General features: G+C 37.8%; 3 protein-coding genes across 5 annotated transcripts; all 3 read left to right on the top strand.

The window, feature by feature from the left end:
- Positions 1 to 8476: 8476 nt before the first annotated feature.
- Positions 8477 to 11496, top strand: LOC140793336 (F-box/LRR-repeat protein 10-like). The gene is made up of 4 exons (XM_073144752.1): positions 8477 to 8738; positions 8831 to 9036; positions 9135 to 9228; positions 9896 to 11496. Exons 1-4 carry the CDS (start codon positions 8511 to 8513, stop codon positions 11312 to 11314), a joined length of 1947 nt encoding a protein of 648 aa, XP_073000853.1. The 5' UTR covers positions 8477 to 8510; the 3' UTR covers positions 11315 to 11496.
- A 981-nt stretch (positions 11497 to 12477) lies between these two features.
- On the top strand, positions 12478 to 13573 carry LOC140793942 (glutathione S-transferase F11-like). The gene is made up of 3 exons (XM_073145724.1): positions 12478 to 12753; positions 12841 to 12889; positions 12968 to 13573. Exons 1-3 carry the CDS (start codon positions 12508 to 12510, stop codon positions 13435 to 13437), a joined length of 765 nt encoding a protein of 254 aa, XP_073001825.1. The 5' UTR covers positions 12478 to 12507; the 3' UTR covers positions 13438 to 13573.
- A 29-nt stretch (positions 13574 to 13602) lies between these two features.
- LOC140793943 (glutathione S-transferase F11-like) lies at positions 13603 to 15724 on the top strand. 3 transcript variants are annotated; one of them, XM_073145727.1, is made up of 6 exons: positions 13603 to 13742; positions 13868 to 13981; positions 14051 to 14162; positions 14633 to 14810; positions 14900 to 14948; positions 15036 to 15724. In XM_073145727.1, exons 4-6 carry the CDS (start codon positions 14661 to 14663, stop codon positions 15503 to 15505), a joined length of 669 nt encoding a protein of 222 aa, XP_073001828.1. In that variant the 5' UTR covers positions 13603 to 13742; positions 13868 to 13981; positions 14051 to 14162; positions 14633 to 14660; the 3' UTR covers positions 15506 to 15724. The 3 variants fall into 3 exon arrangements, with proteins under 3 accessions (XP_073001828.1, XP_073001826.1, XP_073001827.1); XM_073145725.1 differs by having other exon boundaries at positions 14051 to 14167; XM_073145726.1 differs by lacking the exon at positions 13603 to 13742 and having other exon boundaries at positions 13840 to 13981; positions 14051 to 14167.
- The last annotated feature ends 1420 nt before the right edge of the window (positions 15725 to 17144 follow it).

Here is a 17144-nt window from a genome sequence, read left to right as displayed (position 1 = left end):
TATTTTGTATATTGACACCCGGAATTTAAATCTGCCCTCTTTATTCATTGAATTGAAGTGTACAAAGGGAAAGCATTCTTCATATGTATATTTTCGTGAAACAGACACCGAGAGACTGAAATAAATAAGGATACCCCACTCCCCAGTAGTACTGGATCCTCAGTGTGCAAGCCCAAGGTTTTGAAACAAATTATATTCAACTACATATGTATATCTTTATCCAAATTGTGGTTGTTATTAGAAGTTAACGGCGATTAGGTTTTCTTGTACTTCTTCCTACTTTTCTATTTTCTCGGGCAACCTCTAAAGAGAAGGGTACCATCGCACAATTGGTTTGTGACAGCGGAAGCACACACCCCCTGTGATTATGTAGGCTGGCTAGTTAATGGAGAACTTGGGATCATGCAAGGAAAATGCATGCACTGCTTGGAATCTAGTATCATTTTCCCGTGACGTATAGGTGCCGTTTCCATATAAAAAGCGTGGCACCCTGCAGACTTTAGAGGTCAACTTGGAGGGTACATATTGTTATTGTTTAAGCCGGTAGGTCCTACGCGTCCTATCGATCAACTAAAGCACACGAGCAAGCTATAGACTTTTGGTGCATCTTTTATGATTAGACCTATTTGGTTATCTGCATTTAAGCCTTCTGGGTCTTTCTAATCTACCAACTACTTACTGTGGAAGTGTTTGACGAGGTGTAAGAGGTGTTGGGAGTCCAAAGGATAAGAATCATATTTTTGTGGGTGATGTTTTTTCCTCTATGAATCTTAACGCCTTAACTATTGATATTATGTAATAGTATAACGGATTAATTAATAATACAAGTGGAACAAGGAGTTTGTACCATGAGCCACTCCAGCCTTTCTTTACTTAAATTGATTAAATTGATCCCATTGTACTCGAGAAACTAGTGAAACTATGCGGGCCACTAATATAGTTTGGTCATTGGGTTCTATTAGTTTATAATAGAGGCTATGTGTTTAATTTCTCGTAAACTAGTTTATAATAGAGATTATGTGTTCAATTTTCCGTAAAAGTTAGGATTGTTCTTTGATGAATTTTAATTAAAATATTATATGTATATTATTTGGGCTTATTGTAATTTGTTTCAACTATGTGTATGGCGAGCCCTTTTGCTTGATAAGAAAAAACTAATCGAACTTTGGGCTTATGCCACATGTTCATCGTTTGAAGTTCCCTGCATACTGAATCCTGTTGTTTGTACTATGTTTCCAATACTGAGTTAAGAAGCAGGAATTTAAAAACAGTTATGATCGAGAAAAAAAAAAGCTAAGAGTTTCCAAAAAAAAAAAAATTGTGAACGAATTACGAATTTTCTTTTGAATATAATTAACATAAAATATTAAGAGTTAAAAAGAACATATTAAATATATATAAATTTAGTAAAATCAATCTTTACAAATAGTATGAAATACGCTAATAATAGCAATATCAATATTTACTATTTAAATAAATAAGTTATAAATTATTTAGAAAAAGTGGGTAAATGATATTCGTATCGATATCTAAAAATTATATTCAACCCGTATTCATATCTGTATCTAAATTTTTTATCCGTATTTAAATTCTTATTTGAGTTTTATAAGAATTCATATTCGGGTTAGTTAGAAATTGAAATTTTTTATCAGAATCAAATTCGAACCGGGTAAGAGTTAGTGAAATCCGTTTTCACCCCTAAGTCAGTATCCAATATTGCAGTATGCAATAATGAGCTAAGAAGCAGGAATTAAAAAGCAGTAATTATCGAAAAAGAAAAATAAAGTTAAAAGTAGCAGCACTTGCCTTCTTCCATATCCACTATGGTCTATGGATTTTTTTTTTGGGTTTTTCGCACGCTTAAAAATAAAATCTACTCATCAAATAGACCCCACCAGTCCCATCCAGTCCCCAATTGAAGAAACAAATATAGTCCGGATCGGCTCCGACACCTGTCCTATCATACCACCTTAAAACACCCACGACAGGCCTCCACGTTTCAAGATCTGCACCGTAGCCGCCCCGTCCAATATCCGATCCCAGCCGTCCATGTCCGGGACCGGAGCAGTTATAACGAGAAAGGTTCGCATAACAGTTCGAGCCAGGCCGAGCCAGCGAGGGATGATACAAATGCGGTCTGGCTCTGAATAGAAATAGAATAGAGACGACGCCCACCTCCCCCACCCCCTCCCTTCCCCCGTTTCGATGGTTTCTTCCCCTCTTCTATTCCTCCTCTTAGATGATTGAATTCGATCAGAAGAATTGCATCTTGGTTGGTCTCTTCTCTTGATTTGGTGAGATGGGCCAGTGCGTTTCGAGGAGGAGGACAGGTAGGGAGAAAACGGGATGCCTCGCGGTGGCCAAGGAACAGCGGTCGAGATTCTATATTATGAGGAGGTGCATGGTGATGCTTCTCTGTTGGTATAAGTATGGAAAGCACTGAGCTTTGTAAGATTTTGTCTTTAGGCGAAGAATCCAGAGACTCATCTACTCTTAATTCTTCTTCCATTTTATAAGACTTAGAATCTTGTTTTCGTCTTAGGCCTATTTGTAGATATGTCTATGGGATGGAAGTTTGTTAATTAGATTCTCCTAATACAGTGATTAATATGGCATCTAATAAAAGAGGTCATTTATTATATTGCCTTCAACCGTGAGCTCTTTTTTTCCTAGTTAATCTGTAACTAATTGTGCTGTGCTAGCTTGCTTATATCTTGCTGTGAAAGATGATTTTGAACCATGGAAAACTTGATTTTCTCGCCATTTTTCCATTCCTTCATTTTTATAGTGGTTGAATCTGTTATACATTGGAGAAATCATGACCTCAAATTGATAAAGGTTATTATTGAATTTATTTCCTCTTTGAGATAGTTTAATTTAGAGAGTTGATGACTCCAATGGCTATTTGCTGAGATAAGAAGTTAACCTATTGCTGAGATTGTTTGTCTATATATAACACTGCAGTTTCTATTGTTTGTATTATTTCCTTTTTTTCAGTCTGTGGGGTTAGAAGACAGTGTCTTTTTGCTATTTGGGACAGACGTGTTCTACTTTATACCTGAAGTCATTTGCAGCTTTGAACTTGTGTTATTTTTTCTGCAGACAGTTCCTCACTTGTGGATAACTTTTGTGGTTTAAAATCTACAAATTCTTTATCCATTTTACAGTCATTCATATCGTAAGACTTCAATTTCAGACCAAATCATGAGACTTTGCATGTAATTTGAATGTCCAATAGGCAAATCTTTTGAACTGGACGGGCTGTTCAATGCAAATAATTCTCGATTCTAACAATGCAATGCTTAGTGTGGTCTTGCTTTATTAAGTTATAATAGGTCCAAAAACACGTGTTTGGTGTGTAGTACAGTCTTTCATTGACGTGCAGAGTATTGAAATTTGGTGCTTGCATTGTAATTCTCCATGTAGTGCAACCGGATGATATACTCTGTGATTCAAAATTTGAACTCACTTATCATTATATGACTGGTGCAGTGCTTGTGTTTCTAGCTCCATCTATTACCTTGAAAAGTCTAGTTATCTCTTCAAATGCAAGGAAATGTAATCTATGTTTAGACTTGAAATTTAGTTCTAATCATCCATGAGTTGGTATAAGGCAAACCCTTTATAGGTGGTTGGGCACTTGAAATAATTAGACTGAGATAGAAATGAGTTGATTTATACTAGTGGATGAATAGTTTCTTGATTTATACTAGTGAACTGCCCCCTGAAAGGCCTAACAGATTAAACTTTCAATTATTTTGACTTTTGAATGTCTATGTGATAAATGTTTGGCATAACCGCAGAAGTTCTTGGCTGCATCGATTCAGGTTGGTGGAGATATTACGTTTCCCTTCTCAGTAGCTTGAATTAAGATAATACTCAGATAAAGATGGTCAGCACTTTTAGCCTGCATGTTTCCGACAGAAAGGGTCCACCGTAAGAGAGTTGTTACAACGGTACTGTGAATTAGGAAAGAAGATCTTAGTAGCATCTGTAAGATTTCCTATAGCAAAAACTCAACTTAAATCTTGGTACTATTGTTTTATACTTTCAAATATGAGTTGGGAATTGGATGTAATAATTAAAAGGTTAAAACTGTGTATGTGTTGAAAATTAAAACTGCGCATATGTTTAAAACTGAAAGCTTGTCTTAGGCAACATAAGTACATATGTTTTTTTTTAAATTTAAACCTTGTAAGTTCTGTATATTCCTTTATCATCTATATCTTGCTTTTAGGCTGACCAGCAGGAAGAGTCACTTAGCCATCTATTTCTTCGAAGCTAGTCTGTCTAGTGGAGCTTGCTTCCATTTCAATTATTTCGTGTATTTGAGATATTTGATTCTTCAGAAACATAATGCAATAAACATTACCAACACTCAAATCTCTTTTCTTGTGGATTGCTTCTCAAAAGAGTTCCTGATCTTTTCTTGAGTTGATCACAATCTCTCTCTGTTTTTAATCACATTCATGCTTTCAAAGATGAATTTCGACTATTTAAGCTGTATTTCTGCTTATCAACTGTCTAATCTTCCTTTGGAGACTAGTAGGTATAATTATCTGGAAATAGTCAACAGTGATTTTCTTGAAGATTAGTCATTGATAACCTGGTAGTAGCCAAGTTTGTCTTTCTCAGAGTACTGTGCATATGGCTCAAATACATTGGACTCTTTATCTTCAATCTCTGTACTCAAAAGGACCCAATTAAAGTCATATCACCCTAGTAAATAGAAGTACCTTATTTTGTGCTCTCTTTCTGAGTGTTATGGTATTTATGTGGTATGTGCATTTAATACCGGGTTGAAAGGAGAAGCAAAAGATAGAGACAGCGAATGGAAGGAAGAGATGGAGTAAATGGAGGCATGGGATAAGAGAGAAGGCAGTGAATGAGGGAATCTTTGCCTGACAATATAAAGGTGAGAGCATCTACTTATATAAATGCTCCTTACTGCCTATGCTCCAGTGTTTGACATTTACCTGCTCTCATTTATATACATAGTTACTCCTCAACTACCTTCGTGGCCTCTTCTATAGTGTAAGTCTTAGATTATTGAAGAAAATAGCCTACTAACTTGTGTTTCCTTCAAAAAATTTTTTTTTTGTTTTATACTATAAAGCTTTTAAGAGAAGAACACAGTTTGATAAGCTGACATGCTTGTTTGTTAGAGATGTTTACATGAAATAAAAGTAGCAAGTTTTTTTGCCAAGCATATATCATGATAAGTTTGCTGAAATAAAGAAACAAATGCAATAGGAACAGGTGCGCAACAAATATTTTGTAACATATCTGTTAGGGAAAGCAGCTGATGTTCTCAGAGCTCCTGTTGCAAAGGAAAAGTTACTGCGTGGTATAAGTAAATTGTAGTCTTATTGTCTCACAGTTTGTTCTACTGAACCACATAAATCTACAAGCATTTCTTCTGAATCTTAGTTTTCACTTCATTGTTGTAGATGTATGTAAATATTTCTACATGAAAGTATTGACAATTAAAGATTACTTAAGTAAAGAAAACTGCATGCATGTTGCAGGTATATATGCTCCATGTGACGGAGCGAAAAAAGAAAAGAGAAAAGGAAGAGATATTATGTGTGTGTGTGTGTATATATATATATAGATATATATTATGAGTTTAAGGCTAGAAAATATACCTCTTAAGCTTGGAAGTCGAAACATAGAGTAAGAGCTGATAGCTAGTGAGCGTGAAAGAGCACTAAGATATTGGCACGGCTCAATCAGATCACTCTTTGGTCATTAAAAAAAATTTGACCGTAAATATTAGTAACATCTGAGTGAACCGGGCCAACATCATAGTAACTATTTCATTCTTAGGGCATTTTGAAACATAGAGAAGAAGACATGAGACTGAGAGAGAGATGGTCGAGAGAGAGTGAGAGAGAGAGAGAGAGAGAGAAAAGAATGAGACGATGGTTAAAGGTAGAGAATGTCTTGCTTGGATTTAAGGAGCTCGGTGTGTGGGGGGTGGCATTTAAAACGCTCGGCTACCGAACGAGAAAGACAGGCTCCAGCATTAATAGAAACACCCCCCCAATACAATATTCTCTGCTTCTCTCTTTCTCTCTTCTCTCATATATTTAGTGTGTTATAAATAAGATCCCATTTTTCTTGTGGCGAAGTCCAAGAAATCCACCCATATTTATGTTAAAGCATTCAAATATCTCGTGAGGTTTAGCTACTCGTGCTTCAGCTATTACTACTCATTTGTACAAGTTTCTATGTCTACTTGTACGTGGAGAGGCATAGAAATTAAGAGAAATTTGCACCCATTTTGTAGGGAGATGAGTGATCTGGGATGCTCTCTCTCTCTCTCTCTCTCTCAATGCATGTTTTAAGATATTAATGACTTGAAAAAGGGTTTAGGTGCAATTTTTAACACTTGAAATTTTACTTAACTAGCATTAAAATTAATATAGAATAGTATGCTCTATTATCAGTTAGCTAGTATTAGGATATGTTATTATTACTATTGTAGAAACCGAGAAATTTGGAAAGAAAAAAGGAGCTAGCATTTTGATTCCCCGAGCTAGAGGCAGGGGAGGGGTATTGAATGAGCTTAATAAATGGCGTTAATAAAATAAAAATGAAAGCAAAAGAGACAATGGCGTCAATCCAAAAGGACCGGGAACATGAAGGAATGGGCGACAGGGAGGAAGTTAATGAGGGGAATCTTTGTCTGACCACGATATTATAGCCCCCATCTACGTTCATAAATGTTGCACTCCTTCCACAAGTTCAATGCCAACTCTCTACTCTCTCTCTCTCTCTCTCTCTCTCTCTCTCTTTCTGACACCTACTCTGTTCCTCTCCTCCGTTCTTTCTATTTTTTTTTCTTTTTCCATAGAATTATCTGTTAATCATAGGCTCAGTGTTAACCTTAGAACAAGTGGAACTCATGGCCTCCGTGATGAGCTAGTGGAATTCAACTAGTGGGATACAATGAGTGTGGCCATTATGAAAGGCTGGCGGTAGTTGGGAGTGATGACTTGGGTAATGTTAGTCTACTTTCTACTGCATTCCAAGACAAGGAGCTTCCTAGCAACCATCTTTAGCCACATTCCCCTGTTTCTTCTAATGTTAAATTCTTCCGTCTTCCTCCGGCCTTTTGTCTCGTTACCACCTTGCTATGTTCGTATGGTTTTGTGAACAATGCAATTTGTTTTTCTAGACGAAGGCTCCTAGCCATATAATGTCGTTAAATCTAAGATTAATATAATAATTACACCTTGATATATATATATATATATATATATATATTAAAAAAAAGGGAGGAAGAAGGATGAGAAAAAGAAGAAGGAAGAAGAACAAATAAAAAAACAGATATCTCATTAAAGAGGGGGAAAATCCCTCGCCTCCACTTCATCGACAGTGAGGTTCTATCGATAGGGGAAGAAGAAAAGAAAATAAACCCTAGCAGAGAGATAGAGCTAGCTTGAACAATGCAATAGGAAGCATTAAACTACCTACATGAGACGAGTTTTGAGAAGAGATATGTAATGATGCACACACGATTTCGAAAGTTGGTGTTTCTAAGACTTACAACTCATAATACCATTTGCAGTGTAAGAATGCCTTCTAATTAAACTTCTTATCTTAGATTATGGATAGAATAATCCGATAACCTCCGCAACCAAATTTATGCAGAAAAGGGTTACTACAACAATTAATATATTGGAACAGTCTCACTATCGCCATAACAATCTTCCTCCTTTTTCTAGGAGGGTATGGTTATATACCAATTGCTAAGAAAAGAAACAATAACATCAAGAATAAAGCTATATGAATCCTCTGCTCTATCCTTTCTCATGGACAATGAGCTTCCATTGCTATAGAAACCAAATAGGACTAGGATTGACATATATTAGCTAATTAATACTTTGATTCTAGGAATTAAAATACAGAAAATTATAACTAATATCCTACATTTTAACTATATTATAAATAATAGCCTCTCATTTAATATATTTATTAATAGAACTCTCTATTTGCTAAAAAGTACAATTTAAGCTTCCAGGGTAACAAAATCACATCGACTGTTGTTTAATTTTAAATATCAAATTAGAGGAACTAGATTTGAATAACTTAGAAAATAAAATATATTATTTTAAATGAATGAAATTTTATCTTATTCAAATTTCTCAAGTTCTTGTTAAATTAAAGTTAGCTTTGCTCGGTGCTTTTTACAAGTAAATATTATAATATAGACAAAATATAGGACGTCTTTTTTGTAATTTTTCTTATGAAAATTAAATAGAGAGAAGTTTATAATTTACACCCTTTCTTTTGCTCTTATTATCATTAACATCCTATCTTGTATAGTCCTCTTCTTTACGAGTCCTGGTCTAAATCAGATAAGGAATACTCACCCAATCCAAATCAAAAACGAAGTTTCTCGGAAGCAGTCCTCTCTCTCTCTCTCTCTCTCTCTCTCTATATATATATAAATAAATATAAACTCTCTTTTAAGTTTTTTAATCGCTCCGTCGTACGACGCAATGCCGCAATCCGAAACCGAAACCCCAAGCAGTCGCAATACCACCGGCGGAGAACCAGATCCCGCCGATCCCTCGCCGGCGATGGACCACATCCTCCCCTCCAGTATTCTATCCACGGTCCTATCCAACCTCGATATCCGCTCCCTTGTCGCCGCGGCCTCCACCTCCCGCTCCCTCCATTCCTCCGCTGCCCACACCCTCTCCTTCCTACCTTCCTTCCACTTCGTCGTATGGAACTCTTATTCGCCTTCTTATCTTCTCCAATTCCGATTATATCGATCTTTTCTTGGACTAATTTGGGGTAATTTATCCGGTTTCAGGAGATCGCTCCCACCTTAGATATGCTGAGGCCGCTGCTGCTGCCGAATCCTCGGCTTCGTAGTCTCCGGCTCGACTGCAGCCGCCTCGATGACTCGTCGATCGAATACCTCGCGAAGGCGTCGCTTCACGAGCTATGTCTTCTCAATTGTGAGAATTTGAGCGGAAGGCTTCTCGCCGAGCTCGGCGACAAATGCCGGGACCTCAGGTGATTCGAGAAGAATGCCCTAATTTTTATTTCCTGTCGTTAAATATTTTTAATCTTCTTTAGGAATAACTTCTTGGTTGTTGTTGCCTTGGTAACAGGATTCTGTCTGTGAATTCTCTTGCGGAGCGGAGAGGTCTTTCGAAAGGCTGTTCTGATCTGAAACAGTTGCTTAACGGCTGTTTGCAATTGGAGGTATGCCGAAATAAATTTGGAATTGCTTGATGGCTGATTCTGTATCGTTGTAGATTTTGACTTATGAGCTTATTCACCAAATTTCTCTAGGACTCAGTTTCTAGTTATTAACAACATTAATGCAAGATTAGTAATTGAATACTGCCTGGCTGAGTGCTTGAGAATAATTCAGTTGCAGATTTTACTTTGAATCCTCTATCTTAGTAGTTGTGCTCTACGACATCTAATATATTTGAATTATGAAGTGAGCAAAGATTAGATGTAACGAAGAGAAGTAATCAAAACCTCAATTATATTGTTAGGTGACAAATCATTTCGTAACCATTGAGCTCTATTTTGTGAAACTTTGTCATGCTGATGGCTGACTGGTGTGCCATTGCCCATGGCAAGTATAAATCTATGTGTTTACAGTGTAGAACAAACTCAAGATCATGTTGGATATGAAATAATACATGAAGAAGCTGATAATTTGATTTTTACAGAAATGTTAGAGATTTACATGGATATGTAATCAATGATATCTCATCCAGTACAACCATTTTTTGTTGAGATATGATATGTTTACAGATTGGGTAGCTTGCTTATAAGTGCCTTCAATTGCATGACAAACTATTTTTTATGTTAAATCTGCTCCACTTGAACTGATAAATTCTTTACTTCCTCTCAGTCTCTCAGGTTGGCGTTTGATGTCTCAACATTTAATGATCCCAAGTTTGATCATGTCTGGGCCGCTTCTTTGGAGAGGCTCTCTTCTCTTGAGATTGGTTATATTCCAGTGACTATGCTGCTTAAGCTTTTCAGTTTAAGTGTGCAATTGCAACAGCCCTTACATCATGCTCTGACTTTTCCTAACCTTCAAAAGTTATGCCTCTCAGTGGACTGCATCACTGATAATATGGTCAGGTCTATATCAACAGCCCTTCCGTCCTTGACACATCTAGATCTTCAAGATGCACCTATTATGGAACCTAGACCATCTTCTGATCTTAGCAGTGATGGCCTCCGGAGTATCAATCCCTATGGTAAACTGAGGCACATTTCGCTTGTAAGAAGCCAGGAGTTCCTATTCACCAGCTTTCGACAAGTGAATGATTTTGGTGTTATGTTAATGCTTGAGACTTGCTCAAAACTTGAGAGCATCTGCCTTGAAGGTTTCTCCTGTGTTACAGATCTTGGTTTCAAGGAAATTATACGTTCATGCTCAGGCCTCCGTAAGCTAAGTTTTTCACATGGAAGCCAAGTGACCGATTTTGTTTTCAGTGACATCTCTGCAACTTCCCTTTCCTTGACACTTGTTAGTTTGAGGCGGTGTAAATTCCTAAGCAATGTTGGAATTGAGAGGTTGTCATCTAATAGAGAACTCAATGTTCTCGACCTTCGAGATTGCCTAAACCTGGGTGATGAAGCTCTAAAAGCAGTAAGCTGTCTTCCAAAGTTACAGATCTTATTATTAGATAGAACCGGCATCACTGGTTTAGGATTGTCATACCTGGGCTATGGAAAATGCCCATTAGTTTCATTGTCTCTAAGAGGGTGCAGAAGGCTAACTGACAAATGCATCGCGTCACTATTTGGTGGTTCCATTAGATTGAGCTTGCAGGTCTTGGATTTATCAAGACTTCCATGTCTCTCCGACATTGGTATAGAGGCACTAGCTAGGAGTAGGGTTCCCATTGTTGAGCTTCGAATGCGAGAGTGTCAACATATTGGGGACAACTCACTCATGGCTTTAGCATCTATGCAACTAGATGATGGAACTCATGGCAGTAGTTTGCAAGTGCTGGATCTTTATGAATGTTGCGGTATTACAGCATTAGCAATCCGATGGTTTAAGAAGCCTTACTTCCCAAGATTAAGATTGCTTGGAATAACAGGGAGCTTGACCACCTTTTTGCCAGATGCTTTGTCGAGGAACCGCCCTTTCCTCCGCACTGTATGCCATGGTGAAGAACTGGGAACAGGATACTGGGATACAAATTCCAATTGGAATAGGTATGAAGAGGACCACCTGGATGAAATTGAGCAATGGCTTTTGGAAGAGGACTTGGCGGATGCTGATGAAGACATGGAAGAGTTATTAGAATGATAAAATAACCACATTTTTATATTTAATGGCGAATATATTGTTTTGCTTTCGAGTTTTAGACTTGAAACTTCCTTGTTGGCTGTTGATCGACAACCATTGCGACAACTTCTCTTGTAATCTTCTTTGAGATTTGTATACATTGGTTATTTTAATTGTTTAAATAAATCTAATCTAGAGCGTTCTATCCTGTGCATGAAATGCTTGATTGGAACTTGCCGGTGATGGTGATACTCTTTTCTTTAGAAGACCTCCTTACAGTATTTAATATCCTAGTGTTTCTAAACTTTGTGATTGGTGGCTTGGTGCATCAGCTATTGTCTTTCGTAATGAGAAGTTTGGAATTAAGAGTATATAGAGGGTAACATAATTCTTCTTCTTTTTCGCTATCTGGGTCAAACTTATCATTAACTCCTCGACTCCTTGACTTAGTTGGTGGAAGAGAACTTATCCATTTCGACCACCTGTGCGTTCCCTGGATTCCCGACTCCAACCTTATCATTAATTTCATCTTTAGAAAACCAAAGGGAAGAGAATAGTAGAAGAATTACACTAATCAAAAAATTATAACCAAAATCAGTCCTAATTGTAGAGATGATTGTTGAGCCCTACTCGCTCAAGCTTAGCTTAAATCCGCCCGATTTCAACTGCTCTAAACCTCTCAACTGCTCTAAACCTTGGCAGAGCCTAGAACGACCCAAAACTCCAACCCACATTAAATATTTAATAGATTGGATATTGGAGGCTTATTACACCCAGCCCAGCCCCTGTAAGATAGTAATATATATATACACACTGCTTGTTATGCTAAGGATCGTTACATCTAGCCCATGCATGATAGCGTTGGTTGTTATTGACAGTTTTGTATCATAAATATGGGTAGATAAATATGATACCTATTAAGAGATACTATCATAGGAATAAAGAATTAATATTCTCAAAATAATGTATTAATTAGACGGGTGACAAATTAATAAGTAATGCACTTTGTTATCAAAAATAATTAATCTTTTGAGCTTGTGTGTTATTGATGTTCCTCGAGTTTTGGATTTGTCCAAACTATTTCCTCATTTATCTCTTAATTCTAAATTTCTGATAAAATGATTGATATCTCTCTACGAAATTTTATAAAAAAAACAAATCGATAAGTGATATGTGACAGGTGAGGCGTCTTATTCCACGTGTTATTCCCATTAATGTGGATAACCTCCGCCCTCACTCTCTATCCTACTCTTCTTATCAGGAAACCACCGGGAGCAATTCCACGAGAGAGAGAGAGAGAGAGAGAGAGATGGCGAGTGTTACACTGTACGGGACCTCCAATTTCGACGGCGGTCTCCCGCGTCCTCGCCTGCCTCTACGAGAAGGAAGTCGACTTCCAGCTAGTCCGCGTCGACATGTCCAAAGGCCAGCACAAGTCCCCCGACTTCCTGAAACTCCAGGTCACTCCCTCTCCCCCCCTCCTCTCTCTCTCTCTCTCTCTCCCGTGCCTCAAAGCCACTGCTAACCTCTTCCGCTTCCGCTGCCAGCCCTTCGGCCAAGTCCCCGCCTTCCAAGACGAGCTCACCACCATCTTCGGTCAGTACCCATTTGCTAAATCTCTACCCTTTCTCTAGTCTCTCAATCAAAATCGTTTCTTGGTATCTTAATCTCCAGAATCGAGAGCAATTTGCCGATATCTCTGCGATAAGTACTCGGATAAAGGCAATACTACCCTATTGGGTGGAAAGGAAGGCGGATTTGTCGCTCGGGCTGCGGTGGAGCAGTGGGTCGAGGCGGAGGCGCAGAGCTTTAACCCCCCGAGCTCGGTGTTGGTGTTCCAACTGGCGTTCGCGGTGTGGATGGGGTTGAAGCAGGACGCGGCGGCGATCGAGCAGAATGAGGGGAAGCTCGCGAAGGTGCTCGATGTGTACGAGCGGCGGCTCGGAGAGAGCCGGTTCTTGGCGGGGGATGAGTTCTCACTCGCCGACCTATCGCATTTGCCCAATGCGCATATCATTGTTAACAAGACAGATAAGGGGCATCTGTTGACGGAGAGGAAGAATGTGGGAAGGTGGTGGGAGGAGATATCATCGCGGCCTTCGTGGAAGAAGGTCATTGAGTTGCAGAGTGCGCCACCCGCTTGATGCTTGTGTTTTTGCGAAAGTTAAGGATTTGAGTTGGGTTTTGGAGATGAACCCAAATTTACTTTGCTTCTGTAATGTTGGATAGGAACTGTATCTCTTGTTTGACATGTTTAATTACCACTTCTCCTTGCTATAATCTTGATTTGTTGTTTGTTGGTTTCCTTCCATACAAAATTGTTAATTTGTTGATTGCAAGACCCAAAGTGGTTGTAGGGTGGAATCAGATGCTTTAAAATCACCAGACTGGAGGATCTGAAATTGTTGCATTTCAATTCCATTGTGTACTGATGGTCTTCTTAATTATGGTGAGTCTGTTCTTTTATTATTTTGCCGTGAAATCAGGTTGCCTCTTCCTAAGTGTGATGACCCTAAATAGTAAACTTAGACTTGTTTTATCTTTTACTTTAACTTTGCTTTTATGACCATACAGGAATTAAATTAATCTGGACTAAACATGAGGCACAAGCTGAACTTTTAGACCAAGATGAAGAAATGCACCATTTGTTGGGAACTTTTTGACGAGAAGATTCACTACATCGTCCAGGTAATCTATGTTTCAACTCTTTGTCGTTGATTATATATTGCGTTTCTGATGTTTGTCTTTTGCTTGCAGCATTCATTGTATTGCTGATGGTGCTCTAGCAGTGTGCTGATGGACGCCATACAGACTCTTTTCCTCGTGGAGCTAGGCCAGTTAGATGTAATAGTTTTGAGTTGGTCTTTAGGTAAGGTAAGTATACTGCATTACCCAAACAAAAAAATCATTATTTTATGATTTACATTGTGAATTGGTGCCTTGACTACTGCACTGCATGTTCTTCCCGCTTTACAAGACGTGAATATTCTATTACCATAGTGGATTTAATTACATATAATAGCAATTACCAGGAAGAATATAACCTGATGGTCCTGATCAAAGATTGAACTTATTTGTCAGCGGAAGTGATAGATCTTCTTAAAAGCTAACTTCAGTCGATGTAAATATTCTTTGCTTCACCTTATCATTATGCTTTCCACTGCGTTCCTTGGTTTATGAGAGAGGAATACATTCAGAAATATGGAAGATTACAGCTCTTCCTTTGGCTTTGCTCTTTCTCTTTTTCCTTTTCCTTTTACCCTACTAACCAAGCAAGCATATAATTCCTGAAAGCAGCACCCTTATATTTCCCTGGTGGTCTAATCGGTTATTGTGCAGCCGGCAAGAGGTTGATCAAAAGATAACGATGGTAGGCTTGAAGGTGTTTGGACAGCCGGCATCCACAGATGTTGCCAGGGTTCTGACTTGCCTTTTTGAGAAGAACCTTGACTTCCAACTAGTTCGCACAGACACATTCAAAGGAGAACACAAGGTCCCTGAGTTCCTCAGGTTACAGGCAAGTCATTCAAACATTGCTGCTATTCCTGTTTCTTTTTACTAGCTTTGTTCACACAGCCATCTGTTAATTATTCCATTTAATTGCAGGATCCCAGTGGTCAGGTGACATTTAAGGATGGCAAGCAGACTTATGTGGGTAAGGAACTGTAGCAATGTATACAGTTGTTTCTTGAATTAAGTAAAAAAATAATTGGAAGGCTTAAGTAGTTTATTTCTTCTACAGATTCAAGGGAAATATGTCGCCTTATCTGTTCTAAGTATGGGGATATGGGTAACAAGGAACTCTTTGGAACTGGAGCTCTTGAGAGGGCATCAATTGAACAGTGGCTGCAAGCAGAAGCTATGAACTTTGATCCTCTCAGCTCTGAACTGGTCTTTCATCTGGCTTTCGCGAAACCATTGGGAATAATGCCTGACCAAGCTAAGATAGAGAGAAATGCAAAGAAGCTATCTGTGGTCCTCGATGTCTACGAAAGGAGGCTCGCAGAGAATGATTACCTGGCAGGTGATGAGTTTACGCTTGCAGATCTCTCCCACCTTCCTAATTCACATTACCTGATCACCAAAACTGAGAGAGGACATGAGCTTTTTGCTTCAAGGAAGAATGTGCAGAGGTGGTGGAGAGCTATCTCAACTCGATCCTCATGGAAGCAGGTTGTCGAAATGCAAAACGAGTATCATTCACTCGAGTAATCAATTATACGGAGCTTGTTCTGATGCCTTTGGTTGCTGGACCAATATCGTTCACTTCATTTCATCTTGTGTGTCTTTGTTGTGCTTGTTTTATAGTCATGAAGGTCCTCTTTGATCAATGTCAAAGGGACCAAGGAGTTGTGTCTACCAAATAATGAGAAACATCTACATATACGTAATTTGGAAAACTTATATGCAAAATTAAGTTATCATCTACAATTTCTCGGTCTTTATTACATTGTTGTGTTTGCCATTTCGATATGATAAATGATGTAAACTAGGTCAAATCGGATCGTATTATGAGGACATTGGGCTCGATGAATTGAGTATATTTATATTTTAATTGATTTATATTTATATAAGTTCTTAAGACAAATCTAGTTAAGTCATATAAGTCACTAAGGCATGTTTAATTAAGTAGTATAAACTTTTAAGGCTAAGTTCGAGCAAGACTCATTGTATCCAACCTCTATATATAGAGGGGCTGTGCTTCTTTGTTTTATAATTTAAGTATCCAAGCATTAAGAATTAATTGAATTTAGTTATTTCCTTTTAATCACATTTACTATTTTTATCATAGTTGTTATATCGTCTTTATCTTCATAGGAATAAATCGTAATCATAGAATCTTTACAAGCACATAAATCCTAGCATCACCTTCCTCCATCAACCACCCTATTATATGACTGTTCACCACCACCCTTAGTTATCTGTCACCTTCTGACGACAGCTGCAACAATGGATATTTATCGTTCTACTCTATTTCGACATTCTTCCACTATATAGTTATATCTTTTCATCCAGACCTTCGATTTAGGTGAAATAAAAGTTATTAAAATCCTAACTCACGAGGCTACCACCACTTAAATATTTATAATTTTTTTAATATCCAGGTCCAAATCTGATACATAACATTAGTGATGGAGTAATCAAATAAGATCTCACAAGAACCTAAATCCCCAATGTCTATTTTGACTGTTCTGCAGTTGCTCAAAGATGACCTCAAGTTAAACAAGATATCAGCTAAACAACTAGCACAGATGCAGCTTTCAGATATTGAGAAATATTTGGTGACCTGAATCGTAAATCCTTGCAAAAGTTGCAAGAGAGGGTTTTCTTTGGCAACAAAAGGAAATGGCAGAGGAAATGCCATGGTTCTATGTGGCTGGGAGAAATATCAAAATTATTGTTACCTCTTAACCAGTAAATTCCATGACCAACATAATTCTTCCACCAAATAATCTTTTAGCTTATATAGCAACCCCTCTATTGTGTGATTTACTTATAGTTAAAAGATGACATTAATTTCTAAATGTTTATGGTAAAATGATAGATGTTCACATAGCCAAAACTATTATAAACAGAGTAATCTTTTCAAAATAGCAAAAGTGCTCTTAGATGATCTTAAGAGAAGTGGAAACTTATTAGTAGTGTTTCAATTAAACCGACACCATTAGAATCTAAACTCAGAAACACTCATACACCTTAAAACATACTTAATCAGCTCAGAACTATCCAAATGCCCTCTGTCAACAATAATTCTTGCTCTGTAAATGTTATTTTCTTTCCTCTCATCGATCCTATATTGATTTGAAGCGTACCGTAAACAAAAGATGAATCTTCTCAGACGAATCTAGTT

This window comes from Typha latifolia, chromosome 8 (genome assembly GCF_019914945.1).
Source record: "Typha latifolia isolate L0001 chromosome 8, TyphaL0001v2, whole genome shotgun sequence".
Taxonomy (NCBI): domain Eukaryota; kingdom Viridiplantae; phylum Streptophyta; class Magnoliopsida; order Poales; family Typhaceae; genus Typha; species Typha latifolia.
This window is presented reverse-complemented; position numbering and strand designations above follow the sequence as displayed.

Bases quoted from the DNA above. Each gene is read 5' to 3' on its own strand.
- LOC140793336 (XM_073144752.1), top strand. From the start codon at position 8,511: ATGCCGCAATCCGAAACCGAAACCCCAAGCAGTCGCAATACCACCGGC. The intron at 8,739-8,830 runs GTATGGAACTCT...ATCCGGTTTCAG, and splicing joins TACCTTCCTTCCACTTCGTC to GAGATCGCTCCCACCTTAGA. The intron at 9,229-9,895 runs GTATGCCGAAAT...ACTTCCTCTCAG, and splicing joins ACGGCTGTTTGCAATTGGAG to TCTCTCAGGTTGGCGTTTGA.
- LOC140793942 (XM_073145724.1), top strand. From the start codon at position 12,508: ATGTGGATAACCTCCGCCCTCACTCTCTATCCTACTCTTCTTATCAGG. The intron at 12,754-12,840 runs GTCACTCCCTCT...TTCCGCTGCCAG, and splicing joins CCGACTTCCTGAAACTCCAG to CCCTTCGGCCAAGTCCCCGC. The intron at 12,890-12,967 runs GTCAGTACCCAT...CTTAATCTCCAG, and splicing joins CGAGCTCACCACCATCTTCG to AATCGAGAGCAATTTGCCGA.
- LOC140793943 (XM_073145727.1), top strand. From the start codon at position 14,661: ATGGTAGGCTTGAAGGTGTTTGGACAGCCGGCATCCACAGATGTTGCC. The intron at 14,811-14,899 runs GCAAGTCATTCA...ATTTAATTGCAG, and splicing joins CTGAGTTCCTCAGGTTACAG to GATCCCAGTGGTCAGGTGAC. The intron at 14,949-15,035 runs GTAAGGAACTGT...TTTCTTCTACAG, and splicing joins TGGCAAGCAGACTTATGTGG to ATTCAAGGGAAATATGTCGC.